Genomic DNA, 16,392 nt, shown 5'->3' with positions numbered 1-16,392 from the left:
TTCTGTCTAAAATCATGGGGATTGGGTGACTTCTACATTCCTTACAGCTCAGAGAGAAGTGTCGGATTGTGATTCCTTGTGTGGGTTTGGATGTGGCTCCTCTTCCCTCCCCCACACCTCTTCCTGGGTGGACTTTGCTTCCTGCCTGCAGTTCCTTGTTGTTGGAAGCCTCCTAACTGTCATGATGGTGTTTATTCTGGTTGGTGTGTTGTAATGTGCCCTGTGGGCTCTCCGAAACCAGCTCGGTTCCACCTTATCTGTTGCATTTTCACAGCTCCCCATCTTTGTATCCGGACGAGGATTCCTCTTGGAGCTTGTAGCCTTCTTATATGCCTGATACCCCATGGCCAGTTGAAATATCTCATCCTTGCTAGAAATCTCTAGGCTTCCTATACTGCTGGTCGCTGTCTTTGAGTACCAGCTATGACCTGAACTGCACTGTGGGTTACCTAGCAGCAGCACACACTGCGGAAGAAAACAAGTGTGTTAGAGTGGGTGTGCCTAGGGTTCAAATCTCAGCTCCAGGATTTACCAACTGTGTTATTTTAGGCAAATTGCTTAGCCTCTCTGAGCTTAAGATTCCCTATTGGCTAAACCAAGATGTTTCCTATGGGGCTGGCTGAATGCTTAAGATATCTTTCTGCTGTTGCAGAGGACTCAGGTTTAGTTCCAAGCACCACCATGGCTCACAACCTCCTGTAGCTCCGTTTCTAGAGCAGCCAATACCCTTTTCTGGCCTCTGTGAGCACCAGGCATGTATGTAGTATGCATGCAAGCAAAACATTTAAAAATGTTTTTTAAAGACATTGCTCACAGCTGGGCATGGTCGTGCATGCACTCAAGGAGGCAGAAGCAGGCGGATCTCTGTGGGTTCGAGGCCAGCCTAGTCTGCAAATCTGAGTCCAGGACAGCCAAGGCTAAACAGAGAAACCCTATGTCAAAAAACAACAGCAATAAAAAGACATTGCTCACGTGTCTGGAATAGTAAGTGCCTGTACACTATTGTTTGTGTGTGAGTTTTATCCACTGACTCCCTTTCCCTTTACAAATTGCCCGATAGTCTGTCACTCCATGGGTCCCCGAGGCACAGATTTACAGGCACTGCTCCTGTTGGACATTTGTAAATACTTTGGCGCTTTTTGTTTTGTTTTGTCTTTTTGGTTTTTCGAGATGGTTTCTCTGTGTAGCTTGGCTGTCCTGGACTTGCTTTGTAGACCAGGCTGGCCTCGAACTAACAGCGATCCGCCTGCCTCTGCCTCCTGAGTGAACACTTCGGCTTTAAGGGTGACACTTCTCCCTTCTCTGTCCCATCCCTCCATCCAGCTACCAAAGAAGCAGCTGCTCCTTCCCCGAGCCAGAGGCCGGGCCTTTCCCCAGCTCCCTCTTCTCCCTTCGTCACCAGCCTCCCTGCTCCTCCTCAACTTACGCCTGTCTTGGGTGGTTGGGACTAGTCTGTTACAATTTTGGACCTTAGCCCTAGGGTGTGGTCCGAGGACCCAGGAGGCTTTCACTCCTTATGTGTCAGGTTTCTGTGAAAACTGGAAAGGCTGAGTGAACCTCTGAGCTACAGACTCTCTACTTTGAGAGTTTCCCAGCCCACCTCAGTAGCTCTTCAGTTCCCTTGCTGTTTTCTGGCGGCTTCTTGTCACCTCATTACAGGCATGCACAGTCTGTTCAAAGGTTTGAGGGGAATTTCTCCATAGTTGTTGGGGTCTTCCCCTTAGTGGCTTCCCTGAAGGACTTTCCTAGCCTGAGACTTGAACTCTGGCTTCTCAGTCCAGGCTGTCTACTTGTTGGCTCTCTTCCCTTACTTGTCAAAAACTAGAAATTGCCTCAGGGAGAAAAATGGGTAAATAAGAATGTGGCCTAATTGCACCTTCTTGTTTCAAGTCACATCCTCCTTAGCTGCTGCTGCTTTTGATTGTTTTTGTGATACCTACATATAATTATCATTTTAATGCATGTCTGGAGCTGGTAATTAGTTATCAGCAGGAAGGTTGGCACACGTAAGCCACCGCTTATGGACGATGGGAGTCCTAAGGTTTTACATTTGCTAAGACTGTGAGCAGTTATGACAGGAAGGGACCTGGAGTCTTAAATTCCATGTTACTTGTGTTGAATGGGAGTGATATTATGGTCTGGCGATGACGAAGTCTTATAGAGAAGAATCTGAAAGTAGAATTCTGGGAGAGCCAAGGCTAAGGGTTCCAGGTTAGGAGGGCCACATCACAGAATAATTTATATTAATTCTAGAAGGAACCTTTCATGCTAACAGATCTAATGTTTTTAATAAATAGTGGGTAGCTCATAATTGGGTCTTTTTACAAAATTAACTTATTACTTTATATATATGAGTGTTCTATTTGCATGTGTGTCTGTGACCCATGTGCATGCCTGATGCCATGAAGGCCAGAAGAGGATGTCAGATCTCTTGGGACTGGGGTCACGCATGGTTGGGAGAGACCATGTGGGTGTGAGGAACCAAACCTGGTCCTCTGCAATGCTGAGCTGCTCTCCAGCACTCATAATTGGGCCTTAGAGTGTATCTAGTGGATTGCAAGTAGCATTTCTGAAAAATAAGAGTTGTGGGCTTCCCCTTTTTTATTTGCTCCCTCCTTCTTTTCTTCCTTTCTCTCTTTCTTTTTGTTTGTTTGAGACAGGGTCTTTCTATGTATCCCTGGCTGGCCTAAAACTTGCTATGTAGCCGAGGCTGGCTCCTAAAACTGACTGATCTTCTGGCCCCTTACTCCCAAGTACTAGGATTAAATTCGTGCCACGATTGAGAGAGTCTCTTTCAGGCTCTCAAGCCAGGCTAGCCCTATAACTCATTGTAAGCCTAGACTCACATTAAACCTTCTGTCTCAGCCTCACTTCCCTAACCCGCAAGTGCTGGGGTTATAGGTGTGAACCAGTACATCTGATTCAAATAAAAGTTAATGGTGAATTTTAAATCTACATCTAGTATAGTCAAAGAGCATGTTTTATGTATGTGTGAGTATATACACACACATATATATGCACACATTTTGTAAGTGTGTGTATATATGTATGTATACACACACAAACACACACACAAAGTAAAATATGGGTCATATTTTTAAAAGTATGAAAAGCACTGAAATTCAAATTACTTAATTTATGAGTGAGGAGCTGACAAATGCCCAGGGCATGAGACATACCTAGATCAGGAAGGAATTGTGCGGTCTTATTGCCCAGAGAGTTGAAACCGGAAGTCTGTGGACTTTTTCTGCTTAAGCAAACTTAGAAGAGCAGGAAGTACTAGGAAGTCAGAGGGGGCAGAACACATGCCACTGAGAGGCCTGAAGGATGCGGGCTGAGCGAGCAGAGGCTCACCTTTGGTAGTAGGTAGCCTACTTCGCAGCAGAGGCATGGCATACGTTACAGGGAGCCTGAGTTTCTTTTCCTGTTACTGGGATAAAATATCCTAACAAAAGCAACGTAAGAAAGGAAAGGTTGCAAGTGCCTTTAATCCCAGCACTTGGGAGACAGAGGCGGGTGGATATCTGTGAGTTTGAGGCCAGCCTGGTCTACAAAGAGAGTTCCAGGACAGCCAGGGCTATTACACAGAGAAACCCTGTCTCAAAAAACAAAACAAAACAAATTATTTGTGTTTTTAAATTATGTGCATATGTGTGTGAGTTGTGCATGTGACCACACTGGCAGAAACCAAAAGTGAGTGCTGGGAACTGTCCTGAGTCCTCAGAAGAGCAGGGTGTGTCCTTGGTGTTAATGTACCAGCTTTCCACTCCCTAAAATCCTCTTGTTAGGCAGTGATAATAGATTGCAAGTTAATTATATATCTTTGCTTCATTATTTTACTTCTACCTAAATACTAAAATAAAAAATAACAACTTGGTCCGAAGCCTCCAATGACATCCTCTCCCAGGCCTTCTGTTTACTCAGTGCGTGTTCAGAGCGCCATCTCGGTTGCCCCTTGCATTCTTGGTATAATAAGTTGCAGACCTAAGGAATAGAAACTAGATTCTGGGTAGGAACTTGGATAAGGGGCCTGGAGAACAAAGTGGGGAGAAGGGAGTGGCTTCTAGCACGTTCTAAGAATCTGTCCCAGCAGGAATTTTCTTCCAGCTAAAGGCCAAAGCAGGCAGGCCGGCAGGCAGTGCCTGCACAAAGGTCAGGGAGGAAGTTTGTTCTGATGCTGTTGGGATTTGGGGTCCTGAGATGAAAGGAATTCAGCACTGAAGTTCAGCAAAACCCTTTCCCATGATCCCTGCAGACGACAGTTTCACAGAGAAAGGGCAAGCTGAAGTGGGTGCTGGAGGAAAAGCGTGGGGGCTGGGTAGGTGGGCTGGAGCCAGGGGCGCGGGAATACAGAAAACCAGGACGTATGAGTCCTCCAGGCGGGGGTGAGGTGAGGAAGAACAGACTCCGAGGCTGCTTTCTCTGGGGCTTGCTGCACAGGCTGTGTACACAGAAGCTTAAGGAAGCCAGGCTGGCCAGACGGCCTCAGTGGCATGCCTGCTGTCTTTCACGCTTGCAGAGTGTCATTTCAGCAGTGTTCTACTGCCTGATTTTTTGTCACCAATTTAAAGAGATTATTAAGCCGAGAAAGAGCCCTCAGGTTGTTAAGTGAAAAGAGAGCTTGAGATAGATTTACAAAGTAATGGAAGCTGACTTCAGTGGGAGAGCACTCACCTGTGTTGGCAGATACCCTTTCCCCATGTTATTGGTGTGTGTGTGTGTGATTAATGTTAGACAGACATCAAAAAGTCACAATTCCCAGACCTTCAACACTTTGCTGTGTGCATGTAAAGTGCCTTTCCTGGGAGCTGAAGGGATGGCCCGGTGGTTAAGAGCACAAAGAACCCAGGCTTGGTTCTTAGCACGCACACTGTATGGTTCACAGCCACCTGAACCCCAGTTTCTGAGGTTCTGACACCCTCTTCTGGTTTCCATATACTTGCATGCACATGGTGAACCTGTGCCCATACAGATAAATAAGAATCAACAAAATTAAAAATAAAAAACAACAACAACAAAAAAAAACAAACTTTGCCTTTTAAACAAAACCATCAGGTTTTTAAAAAAATATAAATTGGTTTGTATACCGTTTTCGTTAACACACACTAAATATCATTGCATATTAGTACATAGGCACCTATCTGTTTATATCCCCAGCCCCTCTCCTTTTGAAATAAGGTCTCATGCATCCCAGGCTAGCTTCACATCCACTGTGTAGCTAAGGATGACCCTGAACTTCCGATTCTCCGCCCTCTGCCTGCTGAGTGTTTGGATTTACAGCTTTGCACCGCCAGGCCAGGGTCTGTGAAGTGCTGGGGACCAAACTCAAGGCTTGGGATGTCGGGGTGATGTTTTTGTGCGCTGTGTAAAGATTATCCTCGTATCGTCCAGTGCCCACTTCTGCTCCGGCAGAGATCTGACTACAGTTTGGACTCTGGCGTTGTCACTATTATGAAGCACCTCCATGCTCAGCTAGTACTCTCGGGACTGTGCCTCATGTCATCCGTACAGAGAAACCTTAATGACCATAATAGTTCCTGTCACATGGACACATCATCCTTTATTTATACAAGCACATTGTATGATGCTTTGGAGGTACATTTGGTTGTTTCTGTTTAGACGATTTCTAGGCTTTTTTTTTTTTAAGCTTTATTATTTTAATTAGTAAAAAAAAAAATGTATATGGGTGCTTTGCCTCCATGTATGTCTGTGTGTCACATGCATGCAGTGCCCACAGAGGCCAGAGGAGGGCCTGGAACTGGAGTTACAGAGGTTTGTCAGACATCTTGTGAGCGCTGGGAACAGAACCTGGGTCCTGTTCAAGAGCAGCAGGTCCTCTTAGCCACTTAAATCTCTGGTAACTATTTCTGATCACACTTGTATATACACTTGGCCAGTTATTTACACAGTAAATTCCTGAAAGTGAACCCCTGTGTTAAAAGGCTTGTTTGGGGACTGTTTAGTTTGGAGGTAGAGTTTAAGGTCCTTGCTTCAATTCCTAGTATTTCTATAAATACATAAACAAAAAGCATTTTAGAAGTAAGAACTGGAGAAAACCTAACTTTATCTACTGTTTCTCTTTTTTTGGCCTTTTAATTTTTAAAATTTAAAAATGCCCCCTTTCCATCATGTCTGCCACAGTCTCTGGAATGTCATTAATATTCACTGTGTGTGACAAGTCAGATCTTATCAGATGGGTTTATATCATTTGCTTTATACTTAGGTTTAATTGACAGCCATTTGGATATGGCCTTTGTACCAAGTGCATCACTGTTCAGTTATGATGGCTGTCCCAGGGCTGTCAAGACTGTGTAGAACTGTACTTTAAAACTGCTCTTTTTCATCATTAGATACCAGGTGGCTACCAAAATCCAAATGTGGCATCTAGGTCCCAATTGGCAGGAAAGGCACCTGCAGTTGAACCAAGATAGCCAGCTCCCATTTCTCCAGCCAGCCATTTCATTTCTCTACTGCCGTGGAGTGGGGATGGGGGCAGACGGCAGGGTCGTCAGGAGGAGGCGAGTGTCTGTAGCGGTGTTTGCCATATATCCTAAGTGCCTTATAAAAATCTGTTTAAATAAATTTTAAAAACTCAAAGGTGCTCCTTCAGTGGTGGAGGCAAAGCACAGCTTACACCCTGCAGCCTCCTGCAGCCTCGGGAGGTGGGGTGCTTTGCAGCTCTGGGAAAGATCATCACCAAAGATAGTCTCTTATAGTTTCACTCTACAGAGGCATCTTGGGATGTCACTTTCTATTTTCTTAAAAATCCATTATGCTCTTTCGTAACACCAAAAAATCCACCACGCTGTGGTGGAGTGCTTAGCTTGTGCATGGAGCCCTGGGTTCCGTCCCCAGCACTCAGCGAAATTTTAAAAGTACCGGTTGGATTAAATTCCCCGTTGATCTTACCTTCCCTAAGGCTGATTCAGTGATGAAAATGGTGTGTTCCCCTTCCAGAATGTCTCTACATGTTTACATTAACATATGTGTATTTAGAAATATATGGCATGTTTCCACGGTTTCCTTTCATTTCTCTCCTTTTTCTTTCTTTTCGTTTATTTACAGAATGACACTTTGAAGGTTTCATCTCCCTAGATTTCTTTAAAGCTTAAGTGTTTGCAATATGTGAATAGGGCTCCAGGTGTCGTTCATTCCTAGTTCTGGATTCTGACTGTCCTGAAACCTGCGCACCTGAGGCCTCTCTGCCTTGTGAGGGTAGGACCTACCTCAGGGCTGTGTCCTCTTGGCAAGACCAGGGCTTCACCCCGCAGACAGTGCTGCCCACTTCATGTGGCGTCTGCCACTCCGGGGAAAAGGACAGCCTCACCAAACGAAGTTTAGCAGCTGAAAAGTCAAGAGCTTAGTGGCCAGAGGTGGAATTTCTCGAGGGTTTTAGGACATAGCTAAAGCAACCAGCAAGGAAAGGGTTGCGCGCAGGCGCGAGTGCTTGGTCCAGCAGGGGTAGAGTCCGGCTCCGTCCTTTACCACCAGCCCCGCGGCGGGGCTTGCGTGCCTTGAGCGATTCAGAGAAAATTTCGGAAAGCCTGGGGGATGGGCAGACCTTACTCAGCCCACGATAACTTAGGGGGCCGAGCTCTTTCTGGGTGCTGGGAAGGTTCGTCTCCTCGGCTGATCCTTGCACATCGGCGCGTGGGACCTCGAGGCCGCAGGTATGATGGAGGCGGCGGGTGCACAAGAGTGCGGCGTGGGACCCGGGGCGGGGGCGGGAGGCGCTGGGCTTTCCTCTGCAAGCACAGCCGACCCCTCTTTAGTTAGGGAATAGGGCCTGACTTTGCCAATTGGACGAAGGGATGGGTCCACCCGCTGGTGGAAATGAATCTGGGGGTATCGCCCTGGCCCGAGGAGAGCTAGCCTTGGTTTAGAGGAGCAGCGGGAAGCGGGGACTACCCTCAAACCCAGCAAATACTTTTTTGTTTTGCTTTAAATCACTAAACTCGTGCCATCAGCCGCAGCTTCTGAACAGCTTTAAGAAGAAAGTGCCTGCTGGTCCGCACTGGTTATTTGTCGGTAGGCTGATGCGGGGCCTCAGTTTCCTCGGTGTGCGTGCTCATCTTCAGATTTTGTTCCTATGGCAAAATAGTCTCTCTGAACCAATGCTCAGGTCATTTCTTAACTTATGTATCCCATCCTGGTCTGGTGCTGAGGGCAGTGTCTCACCCCCCGTGGGAAAAGGACTCCCTTTTGATGAGTTATCACGTTTAATTCCCCCAAGGACTCAGCAAAACAGGTGTTCTCGTTTTACAGATGAGGAATTTGCCCAGAGGTGAACTTTTGTGAGGCTCCCAGGGTTAGAGTTAGAGCCTGTCACCGCTGCGGGTAGTTGAAAGTGAAGTCATTTTTTAACTTGGTTTTCCGAATACTAAAAAAAAAAAACAAAAAACAAAAAACAAAACAAAACAAAAAAACTAAAAAAAGTTGGTGCCCTTCATGGTGTTGCTCCATCTCGGGCCTCCAGTGCCCTAGCCCAGAGTTCTGCCTCGGCATGAACTCTCTAAAATGGTTTATCAAACTTTTTCATAGCACGCACGAGGGCTAAAGGGATAACTGTTTTACATTTGGGATGATTTCAAACTAGACATTTTTGTGTGGAGAATGGTTGTTAGTGGAGCGTGAAGACGGTCACTGGTGGCTTAGGAAAGACCTGGGATTTGTTAGAAGTCAGATTCCTGGGTCCCACCCAGATTGGCTGAGTCAGATTCTCGGGAGTGGTACCCAGCACACTGTGGCTTTGCAAACAGTACCCCACAGAGGGCCTTTCTTTTATCTTATTAAATAACAGGTTTGGCATTTTTTCTTGTTGTTTTGACTAGCCAAGAGCCTCTCTGCAGAAACAAACAAACAAAAAACAACTGCATTCTGGAAGTTTGGAGAAAAACGGGTCACAGCCATTATGGAAATCGGGGGTGGGGGATGGGAGGGGAGAATGTCTAGGAAAATTTTTCTGAGTTTTTGTTTTTTGTTTTGTTTTTTCAAGACAGGGTTTCTCTGTGTAGCCTTGGCTGTCCTGGACTTGATTTGTAGACCAGGCTGGCCTCGAACTCAAAGAGATCTGCCTGCCTCTGCCTCCCGAGTGCTGGGATTACAGGCATTCACGGCTAAGATGGGCTCTCACTTTTAATATAAATAAAATGGAATCTCCTGGCCTGGGCTGCCGCTTCTGTTTAATCAATACGTGCTTGCCTGGTGCCTTAGGCTTCCAGTCGCTGTCGTTGGTGGATGTGTGATTCCCAGGGGAGAGCTGTTTCCAGGGCGTGATGCTTAAAGACTAGAAGCAGAAAGGTCCGGTCCTTCTCCATTTGAGGACCCAGGCAAGGGTGTGGGTACAGCACTTGGACTTGATCTTTTTGGGCCACACCTAGAGCTGCTGTTCCACAGAGCCTTTGACAAGTCTGTCAGCCTCCCCAGTCTTAGGTTTTTAATCTCTTAGGTAAGAATGATAGCTATCAATCACGTACGTTAAAGTGAGTTCCGGGATGTAATCTGTAAGTTGGCTCGGATGTGCTTGGAATTAGTCAATGTTCTTTTTGTGGCTTCATAGTCTTGTATTAATGGATTTCTCTTGTCAGTTTGCCACTAGCAAGATCTAAGATAAGAACCTGTCACTTTGAAGCTGGACAGTGGCAGCCGACGCCTTTAAAGAGGATCTCAGAGTTAGAGGCCAGCCTGGTCTGCAGAGCAAGTTCTAGGACAACCGGGACTATGCAGAGAAACCCTGTCTTCAAAACAAAACAAAACCTATCATTTTAAAAATCACTGTGGGTTTTTATTTGTTTGGTAGTTTTGTTTTTGAGATAGGCTCTCAATGTGGCTTAGGCTAGCTTTGAACTCTCTATCTAGAGCATTGCACTGAACCTCCTGGAGCCTCCTGGCTCCTCGAAAAGGGCAGTATACACAAGTACCCCCAGGTGTGCCCACAAAGGGAAATAAAACAAACGGTTCCATTTAAAAAAGTGCTCTGACAAGGTTGGCGGCGAAGAAGCACTTTTCTCCCTTGTGCCAGGCCCTGGGCTCCGTTCTCACACAGCAAGTAAGTAAATGAGCTGTGCGTGTGACACACCTGATGAATGAGACAGGCGGTGGAGGAGATGCTGCCACTTCCTGTGCCGGGAAGAAAATTCGAAGAAGATAGTAGCTGCTGTTTTAAACTGTGTTTGGAATAATGCTCAGGTTACAGAAAGAAGATTGTCCTGGCACCAGGAACTCCCTGTGTACTCTTCTGTTTGTTTTTGTTTTTGGAGACAGGGCTTCATCTCTGTGTAGCCCTGGCTGTCACTCTGAAGACCAGGCTGGCCTCGAACTCACAGAGATCTGCCTGCCTCTGCCTCCTGAGTGCTGGGATTAAAGGCTGGCATCCCTGTATACTCTTAAGTTTATTAGCAATGTTTTTTCCTAGTGTCCCCTCCCTGCGTCCCACCCCCCACCCCCCTTCTCAGACATCTGAGAGTTTATTGATGTGCCATGGGTCTAGTAGGCTTCTGAGTGTGTTTTGTTGAGTTAGGGATAAAACTCTGGGGCTGGCACAAGTGAACCATCACTCTAGTAAGCATGGGTGTTTCTTGTGTGGCCAGAAAGGATTGGCTACTGCAGGAAACGTTACATTGATGTAGCCTTATCTAATCTACGGCTGCTCTCAGCCCCAGCAAGATGGTGTTTGGAGCTTTTCTTCTTCAAATCATGACCAGCACAGAGTGGTCAGTTAGGTTTAGTCCACCCACCCACCCGCCATGGCAGTCAATGGCTTTTTGAAGAATACAAATTCTCAGTTTGAGTTTGATGTTTCCTCAAGACTCATTTCAAAACCAACTGCAAAAGGGGTGTGTGATGTTTTCAGGCATATTTGGAAGCATGTGACATGTTTGGCCATTACTGGTGACCCTGATTTTGATTACTAGGTCAGGGTGACCTTTCTCCTCTGTGTAGTCCCTTTTTTCTTCCTTTCATTTTTTTTTAAATTGACATGTAATGTGTAATTATTAATTTAGAACTATGCAAAAATCCTGATTATCTCAACTCCACCATTATCCTCAGCATAATCTACATAAGAGCCCTTTTTTTTTTTGTTTGTTTTTTGTTTGTTCTTGTTTTAGCCTGGAATTCTCTGTGTAGACCAGCCTGGACTTAGAGGCACTCCATCTCATCCTCTACAGATGATTTACCCTGGTGATTTGAAAATGATGCTTTTGCTTTTGCTTTTTTTTTTTTTTTTTTTTTGTCTCTGTCATTTTTCTGGTTCTTTCACTTTGACATCTGCCCAGAGACAGAACTCTCTCTTCCAACTCCTCATGTGTGTTAGGGTGTGGACTCCTATTTGATTCACTGGATCATAATGCGTTGCCCTGCTGACTTAATTTTGATACTGAAGTTGGGCCTGCTTGGGCCTGGTTGCCCTTCCCAGTTCCCTTGTCTTTGTTAGCATCTCCCCTCCCCGGCTTTCAGGACCTCCTTGCTTTGCAATGCAGGATGCTGCCCACCCCCATCTGTAAACACTGACATTCCTCAGGCTTTAGGATTAGTGGCCACAGAAAAGAGTTTTGGAGATTCAAGTCAGTTGAGAGACTAGCAGTGAGAACACTGTTTTGGTTGCTTTGAATTGTTATCTGGCTTCACACTGAATTTACTTAGCGACTTTGTTGGGGGTGGCTTCACTGTTGCATTTCTTCAGTTTGCTTTTATTTCTGTTTAAATGAGCAGCTGGTCTCATCCTGTGCATCATCTAAGTAAGCGGAATTGTGAGCTCTGATGAAAATGATTGTTTTTCTCCAGAAAAGGTCCATTCTGGAGAGCCCTGGGTGGACTGGAACTTGTTGTCCAGGCCCCCCGGGTGTCTTTAAGCTCCCAGAGAACCCCCTGCTTTTGTCTCTGGAGTGTTGGGACTGATGGTGTGTGCCACTACACCTGGCAGGATTTTTAAAATGAAATATGACTGAAGAACTTAACACCTATAGTGTTTGTGTCTGTTTTTAGGACCGTGTAAAATAACCAACTTCGCACAGTGTGGCTCGGGAGGCAAATCTTTTACACATGTGACGATGTGCTGACATCACTGCCCAATAGTCCTCTCATCTCAAGTAGACGATTCCTTTCTCTTTCCAAGTTGGCACTGTTATGTGCTCCTCATAATATTATTTTTTTAAATTAACTTTTTTGCTTGTAGTCTTTTCATAACGTTGAGAAAACATTTTGTTACATTTTATTATCTGCTATATGTGGTACGTGTGTGTGTGTGTGTGTGTGTGTGTGTGTGTGTGTGGTGTGCATGTGCCATAGCAGCAATCATGTAGCGGTCTGATGACAACTTGAGGGAGTCGAGTCTCTTCCTCCTGCCATGTGGGTCTCGGCTTGGCAGCAAGTGAGTTTACCAGCTGAGCCATCTCGCTGCCCCCAGGTTAATACTCTCAGTGTGCTGTATCGATGTCCTCATTTCCCAACTTGTTTTTTTTGCTGCAGAGGTGACAGTGCAGGTTTCATATCTGATTAAATAAAATTAGTTCTTGATAAGGCTGGCATTCATTTCAACTTCACAAAGAGCTAGCAGATAGTAAATTGTCCTCTTGGAGTGATCCAGCTTCTTTGGGGACAGAATGAGAAGGATCCTGCACACTTGGGGGGGATTCCCTGCAGAGACAGCTTGCTGAGCATGTTTGATCAGACCTGGTGGTCCTCAGTGGGGCGAGCTGGGGAATGCTGCTCCCTGATTCAGTGTGCTAGAGAGGCCTCCTTTTCACACAGCTGCTAACAGTCTTCCCTTCCCCTCCAGACATGACCCTCCTGTCTTCCCAGTCTTCATCCCTGGTGGTCCCCTCTGGGTCTGTGTCCACTGAAAAGCCAGAGCAGAGGATGCTGGAGAAGAGAGCCAAGGTGGTGGCTGAACTTGTGCAGACGGAAAAAGACTACATCCGGGATCTGGAGATGTGCATTGAGCGGGTCATGGTGCCCCTGCAGCAGGCACAGGTGGGGGATGGGAAGGGAGGCAGCCTGACTGACAGTCAGTGTGGTCCATTAGGCTGAAGTGTTGGGACTGGGTCAGGGCTGTGTCTTCTGCAGTACTGTAATTGCAGACTGAGTGGCTCGCTGGGGGAAGAATAAAGAATTGGCAGAAAAGGAAGACAGACCGAACCGGGGCACACAGCCTCGGGTTGGGGTTGTAGCCTGTGGTTGGTTGTAGCTGTTGCTTTTGAGCCTGTAGAACAAAGCTGCTCCATCCTGGCATCCAGGAAGCACAGAGTGGGAAGGGGCGGGGCCTCGGATAGCTCCTCAGTGATGTAACTTCCTCCAAGTAGTCTCCACCACCAAAAGAGCTACTCCTGGTAACCCCACACACCTTTAACAAGCCAACCCTAGGGGGACACTCTGGAGCCAGACCACACATTAGTCAGGGACAAAGGATGACACCCATGATGGTGCTGGCTGCCTCTGTTCTGAGGCATCTGAGAGAAGCAGTGGCCTTGAAGAAGTACTGTTATTAACTTCATCTCCGTATAGCTTGATGCTTTGTTTCTCTTGCTCAGGTACCAAACATTGACTTCGAGGGACTTTTTGGAAATATGCAGACAGTGATTAAAGTCTCAAAGCAGTTGTTGGCAGCCTTGGAAGTCAGCGATGCTGTAGGTATGAGCTCACGCCGTTGTTTAATTCAGGGGTGATGTGGGAGAGGGGACCTTCTGAGGCCGGGGGCTGGGTGTGCACTGGGGAAATGACATTTTACATGGTGCAGGGGTCGTGTGGTCCCCATTTTCTCTTTCACTTCAGTTGGCTTTGATGTGGTTAGTGTATTAGCAATAGAAGTTTTGAGTGTCATAGAGTTTGATGGTTTCTGCTGGGCTGGAGGGTTATGAAGTCAACTTAGTAGGTCACATTCAGTATTTATTTTTTAAATAAAATAAATAGAAAATATCAGACTATACTATAGTAATAGGTACTTTTTTTTTTTAAAGAAATTTTTATTTCAGTTCTAGGTGTACATCTCCCAAGAGGTATTTACGACATATCTGTTGCTAGGAGGTTGTGCACAGGTGGTAGTAGCCAGAAGATCAGAAGTTCAAGGTCATCCTAAGCTACATAGCAAATTTGGGGCCAGCCTGGGCTACATGAGACCCTGTCTCAAAATTGTAAATCTTTTTGTGAATAATTATAAAAAATACTCAAAAGAACATTCATCTAATTCTTATAATCTAGGGCTTTATTTATTCCCTATTGCCCCATGCAAGTGAGCGGACACTTACCAACTTTAAGCGGTAAACATATGTCTCACAGGTTCTCCAGGTAGGGACTAGAAGTGGCTAAGACAGGTGGCCCCAGCTTAGTGTTCTCTTGGGAATGGAGCTGGGCTGTTGGCCCGGCTTGCTGTCTTCTGGGGCTCGGGCTCCATTCCTTGTCGTAGGAGCCTCTCTGTGGACTCTTCTCATAATGGATGACTCCAGAGTCACCAGAGTGAAGCCATGGGCATATCTTTTATGACCTACTCTCAGAAGTGGCCCTTCATTCCTTCTGCCATATTCTGTCCAGATGTCATGAGAGGGGACATATTATAATATTGTTATTTTAGTGGAAATAGACAAGCCCTTCACAGTTAGATTTATCCCATTGAAGTCAACAATGACCAGCAAAGGAGCCCCAGTGTCCTTTTAGCTGGTCATGGGTTGGGTACCTGCAGTCCTAGCACTTGGAGGCAGAGGCAGGAGGATTGAAGCAGGTTTTGGTCTACAGTAGTGAGTTTCAGGCTAGGCAGAGCTATGAGTGAGACCCTGTTTCAAACAGATAAAAGAATGGCATTTTAAATTTGCTGACCTTTTCCAGAACTCCATCTGGTTTCTCTGTCATTGTTTGGTGGTAATTGCCATTCATGTCTAACCTGACTGCTAGAAAGAGAACAGGCGACATCGTGCTGCCGGCTTGCATGAGGCCACATTACCTGACCCCTAAGGCCGACAGATGTCAGAGCAGAGTCAGGGCCTGACTTCCTCAAGGCATGGGGGAAAGGCTGTAAGGTGAAACCAGAGCGTGGGCTGCCTGCTTGGATCGCAAAGGTTCCCTCCAACAGCCCTGTGGCCTGTAGGCACTCTAACCTTGTTTTGCCCACGAGAAACAGGCAGTTTGCCCATGATCACATGGCTCATATTCACTGGCCTGCCCTTCAAACTCGGCTCTTTGTCATCTAAGCTCAGTCCCATGGAGTACAACTGTGTGCTAGCTTAGCGGTGTTGTTGTTGTTATAGTTGAGCAGTTAGAAAGCGAAGCCTGGGGACCTTGGTCTTATGGAGATGGGAAGGGAACACATGTTGGAGTCGTGGTGACCCAGCGCGGACTCAGAATAAGGCGCGAAGGCCGGTGCGTAAGATCGCAGGGTGCATTTGAAGCACTACAGGTGTTTATTGAAATTAGGGGAAAACATGAGACATTTAGCTGACATCTAAGGAGGATTAATCACTCATTTTTCTTCTGTTATGTGTTATGTTTGGGCCCTCAGATGGCCTCGTTAACCGGCTTCACCAGGGACTTAACCCCATTTACATCAAAGATGCGTCTTAGGTACCAGCTGGTGTTTGGGGCTTGAGGGGTAGCCCTCTCAGAAGATGGATGGTGAGAGCATGTGGTGGCATGGGCAGATGCAGTCAGGACTCAGATAACCACGTGACCAAGAGGGTCCTCATAGAAGTAGCATGTCCGTGCAGAGGGCCTCCCCGCTTCTGTCTGCATTCGGAAGAGTGAGGCGCTCCTTTCTGAATTGGGGAGATTAAGCAATTACAATAGCCACAGCCCCACCTTCATGGAGTTGGCTGTGTTTGTTTGTAACTCTTCCTTTCATTCTTGTAAGTCAGACTAGAAGTTAGGTGGCAGGCTTAGATACGATGAAGGCGTTAATAACAGCTCAGATTCTGCCAGAAGTTCAACCTTAGGAAGAGGCTCAGCAGACAGTGGCAGTGGTGTGTGTGGGGGCGGGGAGGGGTAGCTGGGAGCAGGAGAGCAGCGCAGCTCCTGCAGCACACAGCCTTCAAGACAACTCAAGCCTGCATCTTCAGTGGACAAGAGCTGGGGCATTCGAAGAGAGAAGGACTCACAAGGCTAAGGGAAGTAAAGCGTTGTGAAGCCATTAACAAATGACACAGAGAAAGGGTGGAGGAAAGGATCCTTTTAATATGACGGAGCGTTGAGGCGGCTGCTCAGAAGGACGCCTTGTGGGCTGCAGAGCTGTGTTCTTAGCCAACTGTTCACCTCTTAGCATCTGTGCCAAGTGGTTGGTTCACAACTGCCTATAACTCCAGCTCCAGTGGCTCTGATGCCCCTTCTGTCCTCTGTCAGCACCGGAACACATGCACACACATGAATAAAATAAAATCAATAAACCATTGTATAGTAATATACTTAGGGGTC

The 16,392-nt window shown here is 46.4% G+C and overlaps 1 protein-coding gene across 2 annotated transcripts in view; it reads left to right on the top strand.

Annotated features, from left to right (window-relative positions):
* The window catches only part of Dnmbp (dynamin binding protein), a 95,043-nt gene that overhangs the window by 58,478 nt on the left and 20,173 nt on the right, over window positions 1-16,392 (top strand). For both annotated transcript variants that reach the window (XM_051146613.1, XM_051146614.1), the window contains 2 exons: window positions 12,779-12,972; window positions 13,530-13,629. In XM_051146613.1, the coding sequence (XP_051002570.1) occupies window positions 12,779-12,972; window positions 13,530-13,629 (294 nt within the window). The remainder of the gene's footprint in view (window positions 1-12,778; window positions 12,973-13,529; window positions 13,630-16,392) is intronic.

The sequence above is a fragment of the Acomys russatus genome, chromosome 5, assembly GCF_903995435.1.
Source record: "Acomys russatus chromosome 5, mAcoRus1.1, whole genome shotgun sequence".
Taxonomy (NCBI): Eukaryota; Metazoa; Chordata; class Mammalia; order Rodentia; family Muridae; genus Acomys; species Acomys russatus.
This window is presented reverse-complemented; position numbering and strand designations above follow the sequence as displayed.